Source organism: Macaca nemestrina, chromosome 12 (assembly GCF_043159975.1).
Source record: "Macaca nemestrina isolate mMacNem1 chromosome 12, mMacNem.hap1, whole genome shotgun sequence".
In the NCBI taxonomy this organism is placed as follows: domain Eukaryota; kingdom Metazoa; phylum Chordata; class Mammalia; order Primates; family Cercopithecidae; genus Macaca; species Macaca nemestrina.
Window position 1 is genome coordinate 21,734,502 of NC_092136.1, and position 19,292 is coordinate 21,753,793.

Consider the following 19,292-nt stretch of genomic DNA (forward strand, 5'->3'; position numbering starts at 1 on the left):
AGGTTTAACTACAGGACTGCACCCAGCCACACCAGTGGAAGAGCTGCGCCTCCGATTAACTGTAAAATGGAGATAAAAATAGTGCCTAGTCCATGGGCTGCCATGAGGATTCATAAATCAGGCACCGAAATACTAGAGTACTGAATGCAGTGCCCGGAACATATTCCAGCTCTTCAAAAGTGTTACCTGCTCTTTTTATTATTTGAATTGAAGTCTGAATGAGGTCAAAGCCTGCTCCCTACCTCCCTCCCTCCATTCTCATGATTTCCAAAACCAACAAAAGGGTTACTAATGGCAAAAACAACATCAACACCAACCACCGTCTAAATATCCAACACAAAGGAACTGGTTAAATAACAATACAACTGTATACAACACTATGCAGCCACTCAAGATGATGTCATAGAATAAGAATTAATGGCAGGCACCATTGTACCTAAGTAGAAAAAGGCCCCAAAACTATTAGTTCAGTAAGATGGTACTTCTTTCTTTTAAAAAACACATAAATGTGTAGAAAAAATATATATACTGCAAGTTGTGAAAGGTTGGCTGGGCTCAGTGGTTCACGCCTATAATCTCAGCACTTTGGGAGGCTGATGGGGTGGATCATTTGAGCCCAGGAGTTCCACACCAGCCTGGGCAACATGGCAAGACCGTCTACAACAAATACAGAAATTAGCCAGGTGTGGTGGGGTGGACCTGTAGTCCCAGCTACTCAGGAGGCTGAGGTTGGAGGATCACCTGAGCCCGGGGAGGTCGAGGGTGCAGTGAGCCGTGATTGCACCATTGCCCTCCAACCTGGGCAACAGAGTGAGACCCTGTATTACACACACACACACACACACACACACAAATGTAAAGAGTTGCCATGTCTAGCTTGTGAAGTTACAAACACTTTCTCTTTTTATCTTTTTAATTTCTTGCAAAGAACACAAACCTCTTTTGTAGTAAGGAGAAAAAACTAATTTTGCCAAGGAAAATAGAAGCCACATGGGTTTATTTCTATCTGTAATGGAAGGGACTGTGTCTTCCTTTCATGGATTCCTCACCGCGTCTGACCCACAATCTCTGGATATAAAAGCACTGGTCTTAAACGGAATTCCAGCCTGGTAATCTTGTTTACTCTTGCAGGCCAAGGCGTTCTGTACAGTTTGGAAGTGGCCTGCAAGAACAAGAAAACAATACAGTCCTGTGGCAGTGTGTCTGAGCCTGGTCGGTGACCCTTGCCAGGTTAGGAAACGTCAAGAACTAACCCCAAGGGGACAAGGCGCTGGAATCCTGGAATCTGTCCAGGAATAGTGCATTAGGAAACCAATTACCTGGGGAGCATGTGGTGGGGCAGCCGAGAGTGAGCAGAGCATCACTGTGAGGCCACTTTGGCATCTGGGAGCTCTCTTCAGTTTGGCCTAAAGAACTTCCGAAGGGGGCTTAAAGTGCAGCTGGATCTTAATATGATCAGCTCCACTCACACACAATTTTCGTTTTGGCCATTCCCCAGAAAGCCTCTGCCCAACCCCACCCCCGCTCCCTCGCCGACTGCAACAGATGCGAGGGCACCAGGGGAGCCTGCCAAGGGGAAAGGCAGGGTCACAGGGCCATCCGTCAGCCACAGAAGGACCGCCCATTCAGCATAAGGGTTAAGGTTGGGGTTAGCAGGGCATGTGAAATAGTGCACTTAAAAAATCATATTACTAAGCGGGTGACTGTCAGGCACTATATGCATGGTCTCAAGCCTCACAGGACCCCCAAGAGAGGGCTGCTTCTGAGTCCATTTCACGGCGGCGGAAACTGAGGCTTGGAGGCTGACTGGTCTGAGGTGATTCAGCTAGAAAGGGCGAAGCTGGGATTCAACCCTGGGTTCACCTGACTGAAGCCTAGGCTCTTTCCACCTCTCCCCACAGGGCTCGGGCAGGCATTCCAATAGATGTGGAGGCGAGGGTAGGGGTGGGGTGTTGGAGCTGCTCCCCAGTTCTACCCTTGCAGGCACTACTGTGACTGTAAGAGGGGGCATGTACCCCCTTGCAAAGGCGAACGGGGCCAGTCTTGTCTGAAACTGTCCAGCTAATTCCCCTCATCGGTTGGTGCAGAGCTCAGCTGGCAGTAGATTCAGGAGGACGACGCTACCTCAAGCTGCAGCAGTGATCCTTGCCACATATCCAGCCACCTGGCTGGTGCAGCATGGAGACTATCAATACCGCTCCTTGGAGGGCGGTCCCGATAGGCACTGTGACCTTCTGGGGCTGCTTGTTCCCCGTGTTCCCTCTTGTCACCAGTCCTCTCAGAGTGGCAGAAAGAACACTGGCCTAAGCATTTGATACGGACTAGTCTCAAGTAGTCCCCTATGGACACCCCACAGGGCTTCAGGGAGTCAAAGGGCAGTATGTGCATGGGAGTTCACCAGCTCTCCTCTCGGCGCCCCTCCTCCCAGCACAGGAGCCTGGAGGAGGGCACTGCTGGGCAGGCTAGGAGAGTGAGAAGCCATACATTCATGCCTCCCCTCTTGATTTTTACCTCCGGGCCAGCTGTCCTCCCTTCCCTCTCACTCCAGGTGAACGGAAGCTGAAAGTCAGAGAGAAAGAGAGAGAAAGCTGGGAAGAAACTGGTGGCTAGTCCCTTAACATGTTTTCAGAGGAAACATTCCAGGAAACAACCTGAAGGAGACACTTCCGTGGGGTTCCCCTCCTCTCTCTGACTTTCCTAAGTTCTGCCCATTTGAAAGGCCCCATGGCATCCTTCCTCCAGCTATCCTACATTCTCCAGGCCTACAGAAGCCCTCAGGGCAGATCCCACCTTCGGTGGGTTCACCCCTAGGTGGCCCCGCAGCCATCCTCCAAACGCAGACTGGTGGCAAGGCTGGTGTCCTGACCGAGCCCCCAGGCAGGCGGCTCAGACTCAGGCAGCGAGGACTCAGCTGGCCTGCCAGGGTGCGAGGGGCCTGGGCGCCTTCCTGCAAGGCGGCCCTTCTGGCTCCGCCACTCGGGCCGCGGGAACGGGTTTGGCCACACATAGCCTGGAGGCTGCAGGGCTAGCACTGGGTTCCCGGCCTCCCGCCTCTAGGTCCTTGTCCCAGTTCGCCTGCCCCTGTCCTTCCTGTGTTGAGCAGCCCCTTGCAACACAGTCACAAGGCCCTCAGGCACCCGTGCGGCCCAAAGCCTCCTCCTCCCACTACCCGGCCCGTGGAGAGCTCCCACCCGGGCTCCCAGAAAAAGACGGGCACGGGGGGGCTCTGGCTGCAGCGCTCCCACTGCCCAGGCTGCCGGCCCCGGGGCCAGGGCTGGGGGGACGGGAGGTCCCACAGGCCACAGCAGCAGGCATGGCTTGGCTAGCCACCCAGGGCTATCTCTCCCAGCCCACTGGGGACACCAGATCCCAGATCTGATAAATCCTCTGGTACCTCAGTTTCCTCAGGTGTTTAGAAAATACAAAAACAGCCATAGGAATTCTTTTGGGAATAAATCAGATTATGGATGCTGTGGTCCCAAAGGAGTAGCTACTCTGTGAGCTCCCTCCCCACTTTCCCCTTTCCTTCCCTTTCAGATACCAGAATTTGCATCCAGAGCTAAAAATCAGTGGGCTCAGCCACAGCAGTGAGAGCAGTGAAGGCGCGTCCACATTCCTGGAGGCCACATGAAAACAGGGACTGTCCCTGTGCTGAGAGCGTGACATCACTGCTCCTATGAGGGGGAGTGATGGCACAGAAATCATCCTAACAGCGTCGTACACACAGGCCTCTGCCAGCTCCAAGCAAGCTCATTTGAGAAAACAGCCTTCTTGGTAATGCTGGCTACAAAGCTACAGCCTAATTTATCCTGTTTTCCTCCACTGTGCTCTGACACTGTCTCCTCTTCCCCCTCCAGCTTAAACGCTAACCGACAGCTCAGCCCAACATGGGGCTCTATTCACAGGCTGGGGAAGGCTTTTATAAATGGAGGCACATCAGCTCTAGACCAGCTGGAAAAGGCACCATTAGTCACTCTAGTAAATAAACACTGAAGTCATTTCCCTATTGACACCCAGGCGCAGGAATCACATCTAAGAATGGATTCCAGCAGCACCAATCTGACAAAGGTCTCACATGCGTGTTCCTTCCAAACAGAAAATGGGGTGGGGGAAGAAGGCAGTTGTAGACCAGGTCCCTCTGAGGACAGCGTGTGGGTGGAATCATGTATAAGTAAAGTTTTAAATAAACAGAATGCATCACTATGGAAACATTCAGCTTTATCAAAGCCACTATTAAAAAAAAATAATCAAGACTTAAGATTCAACACTACAAGTGTTTATGACCAGAAAAGGCAAAGTGGGTCTTAGATATTCTGCAGCCAAGTAATAGCTGCCAGAACTCAAAGAAGAAATATTCCCAGCAGGGCAGGAACCTGTCATTTGTCAAGACTTTCTCTGAAACCCTCCAACTGGAGCATTCAGCCACTGCAGGGCCTACTTAACTCTTCCAGCGTTGCAATGACACAATTCAGGAGACGGCTCTGTAGTTACTGTGTCCAGACAGACCTGCCATGTACTACGGCTGGATCACATCAGTCACAGAGGCAGAGAGTGGGTGCCACAAGGAAAGGGCAGGTTTATTAGCTGTGACTCAAACTTATCAGGAATTGTCAATGCCACCCGAGCTAGTGGGTTAACAATGGATCAATGTGGATCCTGATTTCAACACTGGGGATGCAATCTGGTGCTAAGTGTGAGTGTTCCAACCCATGTTTGGAGGCAAGTTGCCTGTCACAAAGAAGACATTTTTAGTGTGGAGCCTGATGTTTCTTTGGGCTGCTGACTGGAGTAATGGTGTTGGTAAGTATTGTCAAAAAGCCTGATATGAGTTTGGTGTCATTCAGGGTCCCCAAGTATACTCACAGATAAGAATGAGGTGAGAAAGGATCACAAGGGAAAACTCATCTGTCTCTAAAAGTTTTGTATCTCTGAAGGTAGATAGGGTCAGAAAACACTTGCCAGAAAGTCAAAGAAAGTTGGCTGAGAATTTGTCTAACACCAGAAGTTGGATTCTGCCCCCCAAAAGGAGCTTCCCCAATGAAATGGGCAACTGCTAGTCCAGTCACCGGCAGTTTCTGCCTAGAAGATGCTGATGCTGATTAAGGGAAGATGAGATGCAGATGCCTGCCCTGATGCACAGGAAAGCCAGGGAACAAACAGGTGGCTTGTGGTCAGCTGTGACTAGCTCGGCAGGAGCCAGCCCTGATGCTCAGGCTCCCAGGAGTGCTCAGCAGACCATTCTGCCTACATTCAGCATGGCAAAGGAAAACCAAACAGGCCGAGAGACTAGCCTGCAGTCTGAAATCCGGTTCTGCCACTACAAGCCCTGTTAACTTACCTAACGTCTTGGAGACTCAGTTTCCTAGGCTCTACAATGGGAACAGAATCTCTCTCTTGCACCGCTGTCGGAAAGATTAGGGATTATGCATAAAAGCTCCTAGGACGGTGCCTGCTGAAGCTCAGAAAAAGGGCAGCAAAAAACAAAACAAAACCGAAACTTAATTCATGCCACTGCTGTTATATTTGCTTCCTCAGCTTTACATGTAATGTAAGCAAAAACAGCTTCACCTCTAATTCCTAGTTCAGATCTAGCACCAGCAAAACACAGCAACAGGCTGCTGTGGTCACTGAGCACACTGCGCTTTGCCATGGTCTGGAATTCCTGTCTATGCCTACACCCTGTAGTTTTACTCTATGGCAAGTACCTGCTTGACATTTCAGAAGGGACATTATCTTAAGGGTAAAGAAAAGGGCACTTCTGGCATGTGGTATCTGGAGTGACAGCAAGAAAAACAAAACCGAAGGTTTGCTGCTCTCAGACCAAGAAACCCAGGTGGTGGCCAACCCCATCTGCTGTATAGTAGAAATGTTTCCCTGAAAGACATGGGTGTGACAAGTGAAGAGATCAAATGCACAGCTGCCGCAAGGGGAGATCATGACCCTCCATTAAGAAAGAGGGACGCTGGAAGACTTGGAACCATCTGCCAGTTCTTTCATTAGTAAGGAAGGGAAGATAAATGTCCTAGTGTCATGCATCAAACTTATCACCAAGCTGGCTGTATCACCTGGTCAGGTATTGTTTGCATTAATAGGAGAACAGCTAGGAATTAAAAAGAGGCTTTATTTTACTCTTACGGTGATTTGAACTTCCCTCACATGAAAGCTTGGTACGGCGCTCACATTTTTTAAAGCATTCCATATTTCTTAGAGAAACAAGCTAGGCTCATTTTGTTGTTGTTGTTTTTTTTTTGTTTGTTTGTTTTTTAAAAGGGCAGGGGGACTACAATGCCAGGAGCCAGAGAGCTTGTCAGAGAACAGCCTGGCCAGGCATGGTGCTCCATCTGAGTGCCGAGTCAGAGCGTGCCCAGCCTTTGGCATTTTCCTATGATCGTGGGGAGCATCAATCTTACAGCCTGGAATGGAAACAGGATAAAAAGCAAGAAGGCACTGTACCTTGCCCCCACTGGCAGACAGAGAAACTGTTAACTCTCCCGCCCTATTTTCGTCCATTTAAATTCATTTCCTTTCTCTCAGGTTTTCTGTATCTTGGTTTGGAATTAATCTGGTACACAGCTCCTGAGTCAAGAGGTCAAGATGACACGTGGTTTTATGATGCAATAATGGGCAGTCACTCTGTTTTGTTTTGGGAACCTCAGTGACATCACAGACTAACCTTTGTACCTTGGGACCTTGTATGTAAGAAAACATTGAGTCAGAAGACAGTGTTAGTCACAGGGCTACTGAAACACAAGGTGAAGAGAACTATCAGGCAATTGAGTGTATTCCCTGCAGGGCTGCTCCCACTTCTATCTGACTTGGGTCTAGATGACTCAAGTGATTCCCTAGGGGAAAATAATCTATGTGGAACAGCTGTCATGAGTAGGGCTTCTGCTGTTCTTCAGCCTCAATTTCAGCCTGCTATTTCCTGTGACATCATTCAGTGATTCCTCCCTTTAAGGGGATAGTTTTCTCTTGTATTACAGGTGACTGCTTGAAAGTGGCTAGACGAGAGCACACTGCCACCACTCTTTCTTTGGAGGCCTGTAACTGTCTGAGTGTGTCGCAGGAAGACTCGGTTACAGTGTTCCCTGGATATGTAGCTTTCCATTACAACAGTATGCAAGCCAAGATGAAACCACCTCTGTTTGGGTTTCAGCAGCTGTCTGCCTACGGAAGGCTCCAGAGTCCCTGATGCATATTTATATCTCCGCTTCACTGAAGTCACAAGGAACAAACACGCGGAAATTTTCCCCAGAAGCACAAGTCCATTCATATTTCTTCAAATGAAGGTGGGGTGCGGGGGGAGGGGAAGGGTAGGAGGAAAACTGCTTACGAACAAAATCATCCATGAGCACTGCCACATAGATTTTAATTTGCCTAAAGATGATAGCGATTTTGAGCTGTGATTCGGGATAACTGTTCCCACAGTAGACCTATTACCAACATGAGTTGCTGGCTCTCATTTAATAGGACTCCAAGCTGGGAAACAAACCCCACCATCTTCCCAACAGCCACATCACGAGATCTAGCAGCACCAGCCTCTTGAAGTCGCTTCTCAGTGGAAGGTTTGCTCCGTTTCAGTGAAGCTTCTCTCTCAAAGCTCTGATGTCACCAGGGCGCCCTTCGAGGGTCTGGATAGACTGTCCGAAAGGTCAGGTTCACTCTCGGTTCTCTAGAGTGGTATTCTTTGGGCACTCGATGCTAAATGGAAATACACATAACTCTGACATAAATACACACACACACACACACACACTTTTAGTTCAAAGGGACTTAAAACTTATTCATGAGAATACAGAAGTATTTCCATCTAACCCCCTTAAATGAGCAGTAAGCTCTTTGAAGTCTTGTGGAGAAAGCTTCCTTCTTTGAAACAAATTTCCATCTCCAGCCCCACTGTGCTATGCCAGCACCTCTGAAGTGAGATATTTTCATCTTTTCTAATTGTTGCTGTTCCTCTCAGACATCTGCCATTTCCCAAATCTCATAAACATATAAATGGATGAGACCAAAGAGAGGCATGAGATTCCATTCTCAAGGTAAGTGTTTTGACATTAACATGTGCACCTTAGAAATGATCTGGCCTAAAAATGGCATGGCCTAGCTGCGGAACTGTGTACTCCAATAAGATAGTCACTAGCTACCCTGAAGCTATTTAGATTTAAATTAATTAAAATTAAATTAAAAACTCAGTTCTTTATAGCATGCAAGCCACATTTTAAGAAGTCAGTCATATGTGGCTAGTGGCTACTACATTCGGCAGCACAGATACTGAACGCTTTCATCATCACAGAAAGTTCTACTGGACACACTAGTGTCCATCTGGATTGTCAGTAGTATCAAAACTCCTTGGAAAGAATGTCAGCTCATTCCCTCTGGCTCATTATAAAAGCAGCTTGCTTTTCACCATGTCTACTTAGAAATAGTCCTCAGAGTCGGGAAACTGCCTCCACATGAGAGTAGATTCATATTACTTGCACATCCTCACCTGCCAGTCAGCTTGTGTCGCTCCTTCCATGATTAACAAGGTCCCGTGATCCAAGGGTATCTTCACTCTTTCCACATATGTGTAGTCTCCATTCTCTTCCTAGAAAACAGCATTTGTTGCGCTAAATTTTTTGCCTGTGTAATTAAGACGCAACAGAACCTGACAGAGGTCAAAAAAAATGGAAACCTCTGCTCAGTCAGACTGTGGGAATCCATATATAGCTCTGTCACTTGCAGCTGCTTGACTGTGGGCAAGTTACCTAACCTCTCTGTACCCTGACTTACTCATTTGTAAAATGGGGAGGATGACAGTAACTGCCACCTAGGGCTATGGTGAGCCTCCATTGATAGAATATGTGTAAATCACTGGAGACTGGCATGCAGTAAGTGCTAGCTATTAGTGTCATCATCATAACCCAAAATGCAGAAAAGCCCATTCTGGCCTATGAAGGAAATAAAAGTCACGTGTACAAGAATTCTTTACATCTGACTGATGCTGTGCTCTACATTTTGACATACTCAGTGTAGGGAAAACGTCCTTTTAACCAAGACTTGATGCAATGACTTCCTTCACCTTCTTACCATGGATGCTAATTTACTAATTGGCACCTACAGTCTCTATTCTTCTCATGGTTACTTTGGAGTTTTGGAGATATACTCCTGCCTCTTTTCAGAATAGCCAACAGTAGGATTTTCTCAAAGGGAGCTCTGGCTTGACCTAAATAGTGCTGTCAAACTGAGATTGGCTGTTTACATCTTTGGGGATGGATCACGACTCCTGCACATTTAGGATACAAATGCCTTGTATTTACAGAGAGAGCTCAAAAGCAATTTCTGTCCAATATTCTCAGGAGTCTTCACAGCATAGGCTGCAAAGTAATCAACTGGTAGTGTGACTCCTCCACAGCTGAAAAGCAGGCACATTAAACAACTTCTGTGCTCGCAGCAACAAAGAGCATGTCAAGTGCTGAGACTGGGACAGATCCGAGCTTCCAGATTTCTTCACCTCCATTCTGGGCAGAACTGATGGGTCTATTCATTCATCTGCTTCTCTTCCGATACAAGGGGTTACATTTGGGTTACTGCAGGGGTGATTTCAGTGCAAACTGTGTTTATGTTTATTATTGTATGGGTGCTTCTGAGAACTTAACTGTTTACAAAGATTTTCCCTAGGAAAATCAAAATCAAAACAATCATGAACTTGCATAAACAGTCTAAGTTCCAGGCCCCAACTTTTGGCAGTAACTTTGTCAAACATAGTCATAATTTTTATAGACAGAAGATAGAAGCAATGTTTAAAATAACTTTGGTTTCAGTGACTGATTTTAATTGCGTCTGCCACCTTTTCTCTTCCAGTAATAAGTGGGCACCGAGACATTTACCTTTGACCCCTCAGACAACCAGAGGGCAGTGGGAAGGTGACCCTGCCCTCACTGCAGCCCAGCTCCATCTCAGAAAAGCAAAAGGCTGCTCTCTGATTTAAAAAAAAAAAAAAAAAAAAAGCCAGACAGAGGAGACACATGTCCTACTGGAGAAAAGATATCTGGAGGGAGTGCACTGACCATGAGATTACAGAGTCCAAGGCTCCTTAATTTAGGCTGTACAGTCAGCTACCAGATCAAGGTTCAACACAGCTAGAAGCAGAAGAATTTCTGCTACCCTCTACATAATCAGGGAGTGCAACATGGGCTTAATTTACAAATCAAGTGCAGACACTAAGAGAGGAGAATACAATAAAGTAGAAAGGAAAGACACTTAACCACAACATGAAGGCAATTCTGAGATGAAGATCTCTTAGAACATTAAAAACACTGTTGTGGGGAAGGGAGTGCTGGATCAGTGGAAGAGAATAGGTAAACACTATAGTTCCACCTGGAAACATGAAGCAGGAATGCACCTCACAAGTGAAAGAGAATTCCGAAATGCAAGAGAGAAATATCACCACTGATGGAAAGTGATGTTCAACTATCACATTGCACATACTGTTCCTAAGATCTGAACTTTTCAAATGAGAGAGAGCCTCAGGTTGGTTTTGAACACATTACATTCAACAAAACCATTAGCCATACCAAAAAGCAGACAAGGGTGAGCCTTCATCTGGGAGGGAGCCACTTATCAGTCCACAAAGGAGACACCAATACACAGTGCACCCTCTGTGAGAAGTGATATCATTTTTTGCTGCTTGTTTTTATTCCTTCTAAGATCTTTGACTTAGAAGATGCATTCCTAATTTGCAGAAGGAGACAGACAGGAAACAGGGCAAGGGATCCTACTAATGCAACGCAGAGCTCACAAATGCATCCTTCTCTTGAGGCTAGAGTGGCAACAAACCATACAGCCACCCTTCGACTGAAGCAAGATGCATGGAGACTTTTTCCACTGAGGAGTCAGATAAAAGGCCAGAGGAGCCCACATGGCTGTGCATAAAGGCTCCAGTTGATAAATGGATAAGCAACAGTGGAAACACAGGTCAGACTGTTTAGAGGAGCGCCTTCCTAGTCATTAAGCGTGGTTAAGTTACCCAAACACATCTCTGTAGCCCTTTTGATTTACTCAGGGTTTTCTTCAAAACAAAACAAAACACACCCCCCAAAACCAGGGCTAAGGATAAAATTTTCCATCCCTCATCCTGGTTAAAAGAAGCTTTTAGGGTCACACTCAAGCTACAGGGTGGGTTTTGTTATTGATGTTCTTGGTTTTCCAAATATTTGAAACCCTACAAGTACAAGGAAAAAGCAAAAAACATATATTTTTATATTAATGCTGATCAATATTCTCATTCCTCCAACTGCAGCCAGTTCATCTGAAGGCTTAATTATGCTTTTCTAAGGCTTCCCACAACTCTTACCTCCACCTCACAAAGATACTATCCTATTCAATTTCCTTGAAGAAAATGCTATTTGGGGTGAAAAAATCAGGGTGTATTTACTGTTATGTCATTATTAACCATCCAACAGACGGGAAACCTAAACATTTTTCTTTTCATTGGAAAGGTAATTCATACTGTATGAGATTTGGATTTTTCTTATAATCATCCCTTTCTTGTCCTAAAAGAATGCCTTAGAAGTTACAAACAATCATCAATGCTTTAAAATCATCATACAGGTTTTCTTTCTAGAATATAAAAAGTAACGTAAGTTTACTAAAGTAAATGATGCACTTGTAATTACTTATTCAACCTCTGCTCTTACAAACTCCGTGAGGGAAAGTTTATGTGGTCTTCCTGTTAAACATTCTCAGTGCCTATCACACATATCAATAAATATGTACTGAATGACTGAGGAAGAGTACACAGAAAATGTAGAAAATCGCCTGCAATCCTATCATCCAGAGTTTATACAACATACGCACAGAGGATTCCAGATATACAATCGTGTACACTCCATTTTTAATATTTTATTGAGCATTTTTCTGTATCTTTAAATATACATTTCAAAAATATGGTTATAGAATATGCCTTTGTATGAACATATCCTTCCTTTAAACTCACAAATACCTTTCGACCACCTGTATACATCAGGCATTATGCTAGTGCTAATGATGGAGCAGTAAGGAGCACATGATTGGAGACTGATTTTCATACACTAGTTTTTTTTTTTTAAAAAAAGAGGGAAAATAAACAAAAAGTTGCTGCAAGTAGATTTTTGGACAAAACATTTCTGCATATATTTCTAGGATATATTCCTAAAAATGGAATTACTGGAGCCAAATGTATGAACTTTAAGGCACTTGATTTATACTACCAAACTGCTCTCTTGAGAAGGCTGCAGCAATCTGTAATCTCACCAGGGAAACATGACAGTATCTATCTTCTGGCTCAACATTATCAATTGACAATAATGAAAAACAATTAGGGGAGAAATGACAACTCATTCAAACTTAGAGATCTTGGATTACAAACCAAGTTTTTTTTGTTTTTTGTTTTTTTTTTGAGACAGAGTCTTACTCTGTCGCCCAGGCTGGAGTGCGGTGGTGTTATCTCAGCTCACTGCAACCTCCACCTCCTGGGTTCAAGGGATTCCTGTGCCTCAGCCTCCCGAGTAGCTGGGATTACAGGTGCCTTTCACCATGCCTAGCTATTTTTTTTGTATTTTCAGTAGAGACAGAGTTTCACCATGTTGGCCAGGGTGGCCTTGAACTCCTGGGCTCAAGTGATCCACCCGCCTCAGCCTCCCAAAGTGCTGGGAATACAGGCATGAGCCACTGCGCCCAGCCCAAGTTCAACTTTTTTTTTTTTTTTACATTCTGCTTGCTGTTTCTGTTTTTTCTGCTGTGAACACTCTCTGTTCTTGTCCTTTGTCCATTGTTCTGTGGGGGTGTTAACATTGTTTTCTTATTGATCTATAACCACAGATAGTAAGACATTTGTTTGTCATACTTTTTGCAAATGCTTTTCTCATTTGCTATTTGCCTGTTAACTGTACTTATGATATTTAACACAGAATAGCTCAAAATTTTACAGTCAACTCTACTGACCTTTCTTTGGCTCGTCTTCATGATTTTTATGCTTAGAAAGTCTTTTCCCATCCTGAGGAAAGTTAAATATACAACTGCACTTCCTTTCAGTTTTTTTTTTTTTTTTTTTTTTGAGAGTTTACATTTTTTAGATTTAACTCTTTAATCTACACGGAGTTTGTTTTTTGGTGGTGGTTGGGTTATTTTTTTTTTTCATGCTTCTTTTTTTTTTTTTTTTTTTTTTTTGAGACGGAGTCTCACGCTGTTGCCCAGGCTGGAGTGCAGTGGCACGAATAACAGTTTCCAGGTACTTAAACCAAAGCATCCTGCTAGACTTTTCCACAAGATCAACCATGGCATGTGTTCAGGTGCCAGGCACATCAGGCACTCTATTATCTGTTATTGCTAATGCTCACTACAACCTTGTAAGGGAGGCAAGGAAGGTGATGTTATCCACTTTATCATAAGCAAAGGGGGCTGGAGGGAAAATACTTCTCTAAGGCAAAAGGCTATCAGGAGGGCAGGCTAGCATTTAAATGTAGATCGGCCTGGCTCTAAAGCCCTATTCTTTCTACTATACCCTGCTCTCCAAAGTAAGCTCTATTCCTTCTGAGATCCTAATATTTCCTGTCTTGATTATATGGCACCCTGACTATACTGTAGGGGTCATAATCACAAACAGCAGCAAGTAGCATAAGTGAGAGGTGTGGGCTGGGTGCAGCACAGGGAGGAGAGGGAGCCATGCAGAACCAGGGGCCTGCAGACAGGCGGTGGCTGCTCTGCCAATGAGCCGTTTCAGATCACTGTGCCCCCCAGTGCTGCCCCCTCTTCTGGGTTTTCCAGGGAAGCTGACAAGCAGGATTTTTACATGAAACTTTCTGAGTTATAAATTTTGGCAAATAATTCAGTGTCTTTAAAAACACTGGGCAATTTCAACAAGTCTGAGGGCCAGCTTCGGCTCCAGGGCTGCCCAGCTATGCTGCTGATGGGTCCATGACATGACTGCCTTCTTTGATTCCTTTGTCAGTCACCTTAGCTGACTTGTAAGCGTCTAAGACCAGTTGTCATCTGATGTGCTTCTTGCATCCCCTTTGCCATTCCATGCAGTAGTGCCTGAGAGACACTTAGGACACAGGTACTACTTCATCTTCAGGTATCATCTTCCTTTACTGAATTAAATCTAGAGGTAGAAACTGGGGAAATATCAAATACACGTACAATTTGCTTTTAGTTAGCAACTGATTATAGCATAGGTTCCTCCAAGGTTTCAAGCAATGGGCAGAGTTTTAAATTATAGCGGATTTGTTTACTTTATTATTTTATAGTAATTTGAATAAATCTTAGGGGCCATTATCACTTAAATAATAGTATATCTAGGTCTTTCAAATTAAAATTATACCTGAGTAATTGAGGATGGAGGATGGGAGGGGGGTGAGGATGGAAAACCTACCTATCGGGTACTATGCTTATTATCTGGGTGATGAAATAATCTGTATACCAACCCCCAAGACAAACAAGTTACCTGTGTAACAAACTTGCACATATACCCTAACCTAAAATAAAAATTAAAAAAAAAAATTACACCTGAATGAAGCTGTCTGTACACATGAAGGATATCTGTGTACAATGACCAAGTTTGTCCCCTGTACTTTTTTTTTTTTAAACAACTGGAGTTATTTACTGCATTTCATTTGTGTCTGTCTATCATAAAGAATTGACCAATATGTAAATATGTGATTTGAACCATGGTTGACCTATGAGTCTTGCTACAACATTTTAGAAAACATAGCCTGTTCCATGTGTTAACCAAGGCCCAGGAAAGCCGGTGGGCTTGTCCTTTGTGTAGAGTTGGGAGAGGCCATCCATCTTGTCTCTCAGTGGACAATATACTTTCCTGATAAGGAAGGGAAGCGCCATGGAAATACACCCCAGCTGTTTTATTGCAGTAATTTTTTTTGTGTCTGAAACTGTATTGTTTAATATATTGAGTAAGATTTAAAAAATAAATTTCATGATTTAAAAAAATCATCACATTCTTCATCTCACCCCCAACTCAATCAGAAAAAGTCATTTAAAGCAAAATATGCTTCCAAATTACTGATCTCAGATAACAGTGAGGCATTTGGTTTTCCACATGATTCCTTAGATGAGCGAAATAGAAAAACCTCCATCTTTGTACTAAGAAGATACTTATAAAAATAAAACACAAATGAGCAGAAAGGACAAGGTACAAGCCTGCTACCTGTTTCTCGTTTTCCAGGTTCACAGGAAGCACCTCACACAGTAACTATTATTAATTTCTGCACTGGAGGCATCAGGAAAGCCTTCACACTACAGGGGGCCCTTTTAAGTCAAGAAGTTGGAGAACAAGCCTTGGGGAGAACAAAGAGATAACTCAGTAGAATACAGCAACCATACAGGAACAGTAAGAGTCCATGGATCTCTCTGGGCATAGATCATGTATGGATTTGACAATCTGGCTAAGGAGTTTCTCTTTTATCCTTTGTTCCAACAGAAGCAAATTAAGATTTTTCAGGTGGAAAACAAAGTGATGAAAGCAGTGAGCTCAACCTTTAAAGCTCTATGCTCCCTTCTTCTTCTTTTTTTTTTCTGAGACGGAGTCTTGCTCTGTCATCCAGGCTGGAGTGCAGTGGTGCGATCCTGGCTCACTGCAACCTCTGCCTCCAAGGTTCAAGCGATTCTCCTGCCTCAGCCTCCTGAGTAGCTGGGATTACAGGCATGCACCACCATGCCCAGCTAATTTTTTGTATTTTTAGTAGAGATGGGGTTTCACCATGTTGGTCAGGCTGGTCTTGAACTACTGACCTCGTGATCCGCCCACCTTGGCCTCCCAAAGTGCTGGGATTACAGGTGTGAGCCACGGCGCCTGGCTACTCCCTTCTTTATTCTCTTTCTCTGAATGATAACATACAATTCCACAGTTTTACACACGGTCTTATTATTAGTTTTAATTCGATTCAACATTCAACAAATAGTTGTCTAAGCCATCTTGGGCAAGTGATTTAACACTGAGTCTCAGCCACCTCATCTGTACAATGGAAATAATAATGGCATCAACTATATAAAACTATCGGAGAATTCAATGTAAAGAGGTAGAATAGAGCCAGGCACAGTCAGCACTATACAGTTGTTATTTATTATTAGCATTTTACTATTGTGGTTATTCCAAAATTCCCAAATGACATCTCCAGCCAGGCCTGTTGTCTGAACTCCAGACTTACACAGTCGATTGCCTACTTTACATTTGGAGGCCTCAGGCATCTCAGATTTTGCATGTAGAAGGAGGAACTCCTCAAGCAAGGACAAAATCAATGCAGAAATCCTGGCTTCTCTTCCACCTGAGTAAACAGCAACTCCACTCACCACTGCTCAAGTCAGATACCTGGGAGTCTGGACCCTTACCCCCACATCTAACACATTATTGGCAAGTTCTGTTGATTCATCCTCAGAAATATACCTCAAACCCATTAACTTCTCTTCATCCCCAATGCCACCTTAGTCCAAGCTAGCAGTCTCCCACTGCGATGACTACAACCACCTACTCTTTTAGTCTCCTACTCTTGCCTCTTCCCAAATTATTCTTCACACAGCAGCCAGAGTGATCTTCTAAAATAAAAATTCAGAGCTCTAACCGTGAGTTGTAACTATTTATCTCTGTTCATTTGATTATAGTCTAGCTCCTGTAACCCCCATGAGGGCAGGAACTATGTTTGTCATGTTCACTGCTATATCCCCAGAGCTGGGCATAGTATAATACCTGACACATAGTAGGGGTTTAATTAATATTTGGAGAGGGGAGGAGAGAAGACAGTGAGAGAGAGGCAGGAAAGAACTGTTCCTGGAAATAATACCTGACATCTGGGTAATGGATAGAAGAGAGGGAGCAAAGATTGGAATTAAGGACATCAGGGTGAAAAAAAAAAAGTCATTTTAGTACTGTAAATATGGGGTAAAAAGTGCCTGGGATAAAGATGGTTGCTATAAGAGAGATGGATTCTTTAGATAGTTCGAGAAAGAATTCAGATAACTTGGGACTTGATAATATATGAGAAACAAGGGAACAGGGAAGAGCTGAAAATAACTTATGGTGTTATCCTGACCAAGAGAATGGTTAGGTTAACACGAACATAAATGAACTTACCAGCAAATGTGCAGTTTTTCTGAGAGAACGATATGAATCTGATTTTATCATCACAGGGTGGAAGCCACATGTGCTGTTATTAAGTGGAAATGTCTCATGAACACGTGGAAAGTGATGACTGGAACTTCAGATGAAAGTCAAAGCTGGAGATCAGAGATTCAGAAATCACCCCACCAAAGAAAGAACCGTTAAAGCTATAAGAACTAAGGAAATCCTATTTACTTGCTTATTCAATCAGCAAATATAGTACTAAATGCTATGAATGTAATGATAAATAAGACAGAAAGGGACCTTGACCACATGGTATTTACAATCTACTGCCAGTTCATAATCTCCTAAAATATAATGTAGAGAACAATAACAGAATCAAAGATAATTTTGAACCTCTATATTTAAGGGGTTGAATGTAAAAGAAACAGCCTTAACGGAGGCAGAAAAATAGCATTGAGAAAAGTTTGGGAATTCTAAAACAAGACAGTATTTCAGAGGAAGAAAACGCAAGTAATATATGGGCAAGTTTCACACACGGTGATGATGCATCCTGGTGACCAATATTACAAGGAAGAGACATGGTGACTGAGGACAGGCCGGTGGACTTGATTTGAGGTCAATGGTTTGAGGATAACTTCAGCAGAGTGGTGGGATGGAGCCAAAGAGCAGGTGTGTCAAGAATGAGTTAAGCTTTGAGAAAGGGGAGACTCCACATGCAGACAACTCATTCCTGAATCTGTGCTTCGAAAACAAGAAAAAGCCCAAGATGTCAGGATATCTGCAGGGTCAAGCAAAGTGTGTTTTCACGATGGTAAGAGACAAAAGAGATTTCTCTAGCCCGCTGGTCTAAGGATCAGAGGGTGGAGGTGCTTGATAAGGACAGTCATGGCATGTTTTGTAGACTGAAATGATATTTGAAAATGAAATGCTAGCCTGTGTTACAGCTACTTACCTGCTGAGGACCAAATGTACATTTATTTGCCCTACTGTCCAACTTATAGCTATGCCAGTTATGTCCTCTTTTTTTCCTTATCATTTATTTTCAGCTTGTTTTCCCAAATTGTGGTGTTGCCTTGCCCTTGAGAATCCAGCTGAGGTCTAGACTGTTTCGTGGCTCATCTAAGCTTGCAGCTATAGTTGGGCTGCAAAGTTGTTCCTCTAGTGCTGATACAAGAACATAGCTGGACCTTTTGTTCATAGTGGTAAAATATTTTTAAAATCTGACATAAACACAACATATTAATTACAGAAATGATGGAGAGAGAATAAAGCTGGGACCCCACAAAGTCATCTTTGCAGTTATTCTGCTGACTCAAACCACACTTTAACTGATGACATCCTAGCATCGATCAGAAATACATTACTTTAAAAACAAGCTGTTTCTGAAATAAGATCTGCTAAAGTAAGAAGCCAGCTAGAAAAACACAGATTTTAAGTCACTGAGGTTATTGGTTCAAAACAGTTTTAAACTCACTCGCCACATACAAATCTTTGAGCTTTTCTAAAACTCTTTCCTGATTTTTGGCATTTATTTGGCTTGGAAAGTTCTGGCGAGGCAAATGAGAAAGGTAAGCAGAAAGGACTGGTGCAATCAATCATCCTATACCAGGCACACCCAGTGATATTAAAAGCTCAATGACATGGGACCTCACCAATGTCTCACTAACTTAAGAGCATTTGGGAGGCCTGGGAAATTGTTGGCTGCGGCAGAGGCTCTCTCAGCAGCCATCGAAAGCACAGCACTGTAGCCCAAACTACCAGGCAGACTACTGCCTTTCCTTCCGGACTGCACACATTGAAATGTCAATGAAATTGAATTAAATATCTGCTGACAGGGTTTACTGTTCAGACTTATTGTCGCAATAGTACTAGGGATAGGGTGGGGGTGAGAAGTTACTGAATTTGGGCAAAAACAAACCTGGTTTTACACTCACAGTTGTAGCTGTTCCAGCTACACTGAATGTGCATGTGAAATCAGAAGAGATCATGTGATGAAGATTCCATTCTTGGCAATATAATATTTCCAATGTAACTTAAAAGAACTGCTATCTTGAAAGAGCTTCTATCTCAGGCCCTAGCACCAGAAACAAACGCCCTTCATCCTCTGAAAGCATATGAGAACACATTCCGCCATACCTCACCTCCAGCTGAGCCCAGTCACTAGCAGAAGTGCAAGCCTCTCCAGCCATCTGTTAAT

At 43.9% G+C, this 19,292-nt stretch overlaps 1 protein-coding gene across 6 annotated transcripts in view; it reads right to left on the reverse strand.

The window, feature by feature from the left end:
- Positions 1-975: 975 nt before the first annotated feature.
- Positions 976-19,292, reverse strand: part of LOC105471609 (alkB homolog 3, alpha-ketoglutarate dependent dioxygenase) — a 47,074-nt gene continuing 28,757 nt past the window's right edge. For 3 of the 6 annotated variants that reach the window (XM_011724160.3, XM_011724157.2, XM_011724159.3), the window contains 2 exons: positions 8,489-8,587; positions 976-1,162 (listed from right to left, as the gene is read on the reverse strand). In XM_011724160.3, coding sequence (XP_011722462.2) covers positions 1,046-1,162; positions 8,489-8,587 — 216 coding nt within the window. In that variant the 3' untranslated portion in view covers positions 976-1,045. Of the gene's footprint in view, positions 1,163-7,346; positions 7,724-8,488; positions 8,588-19,292 lie in introns of those variants that run through there. The other 3 variants (XM_011724161.2, XM_011724162.3, XM_011724163.3) reach the window with 3 other exon arrangements.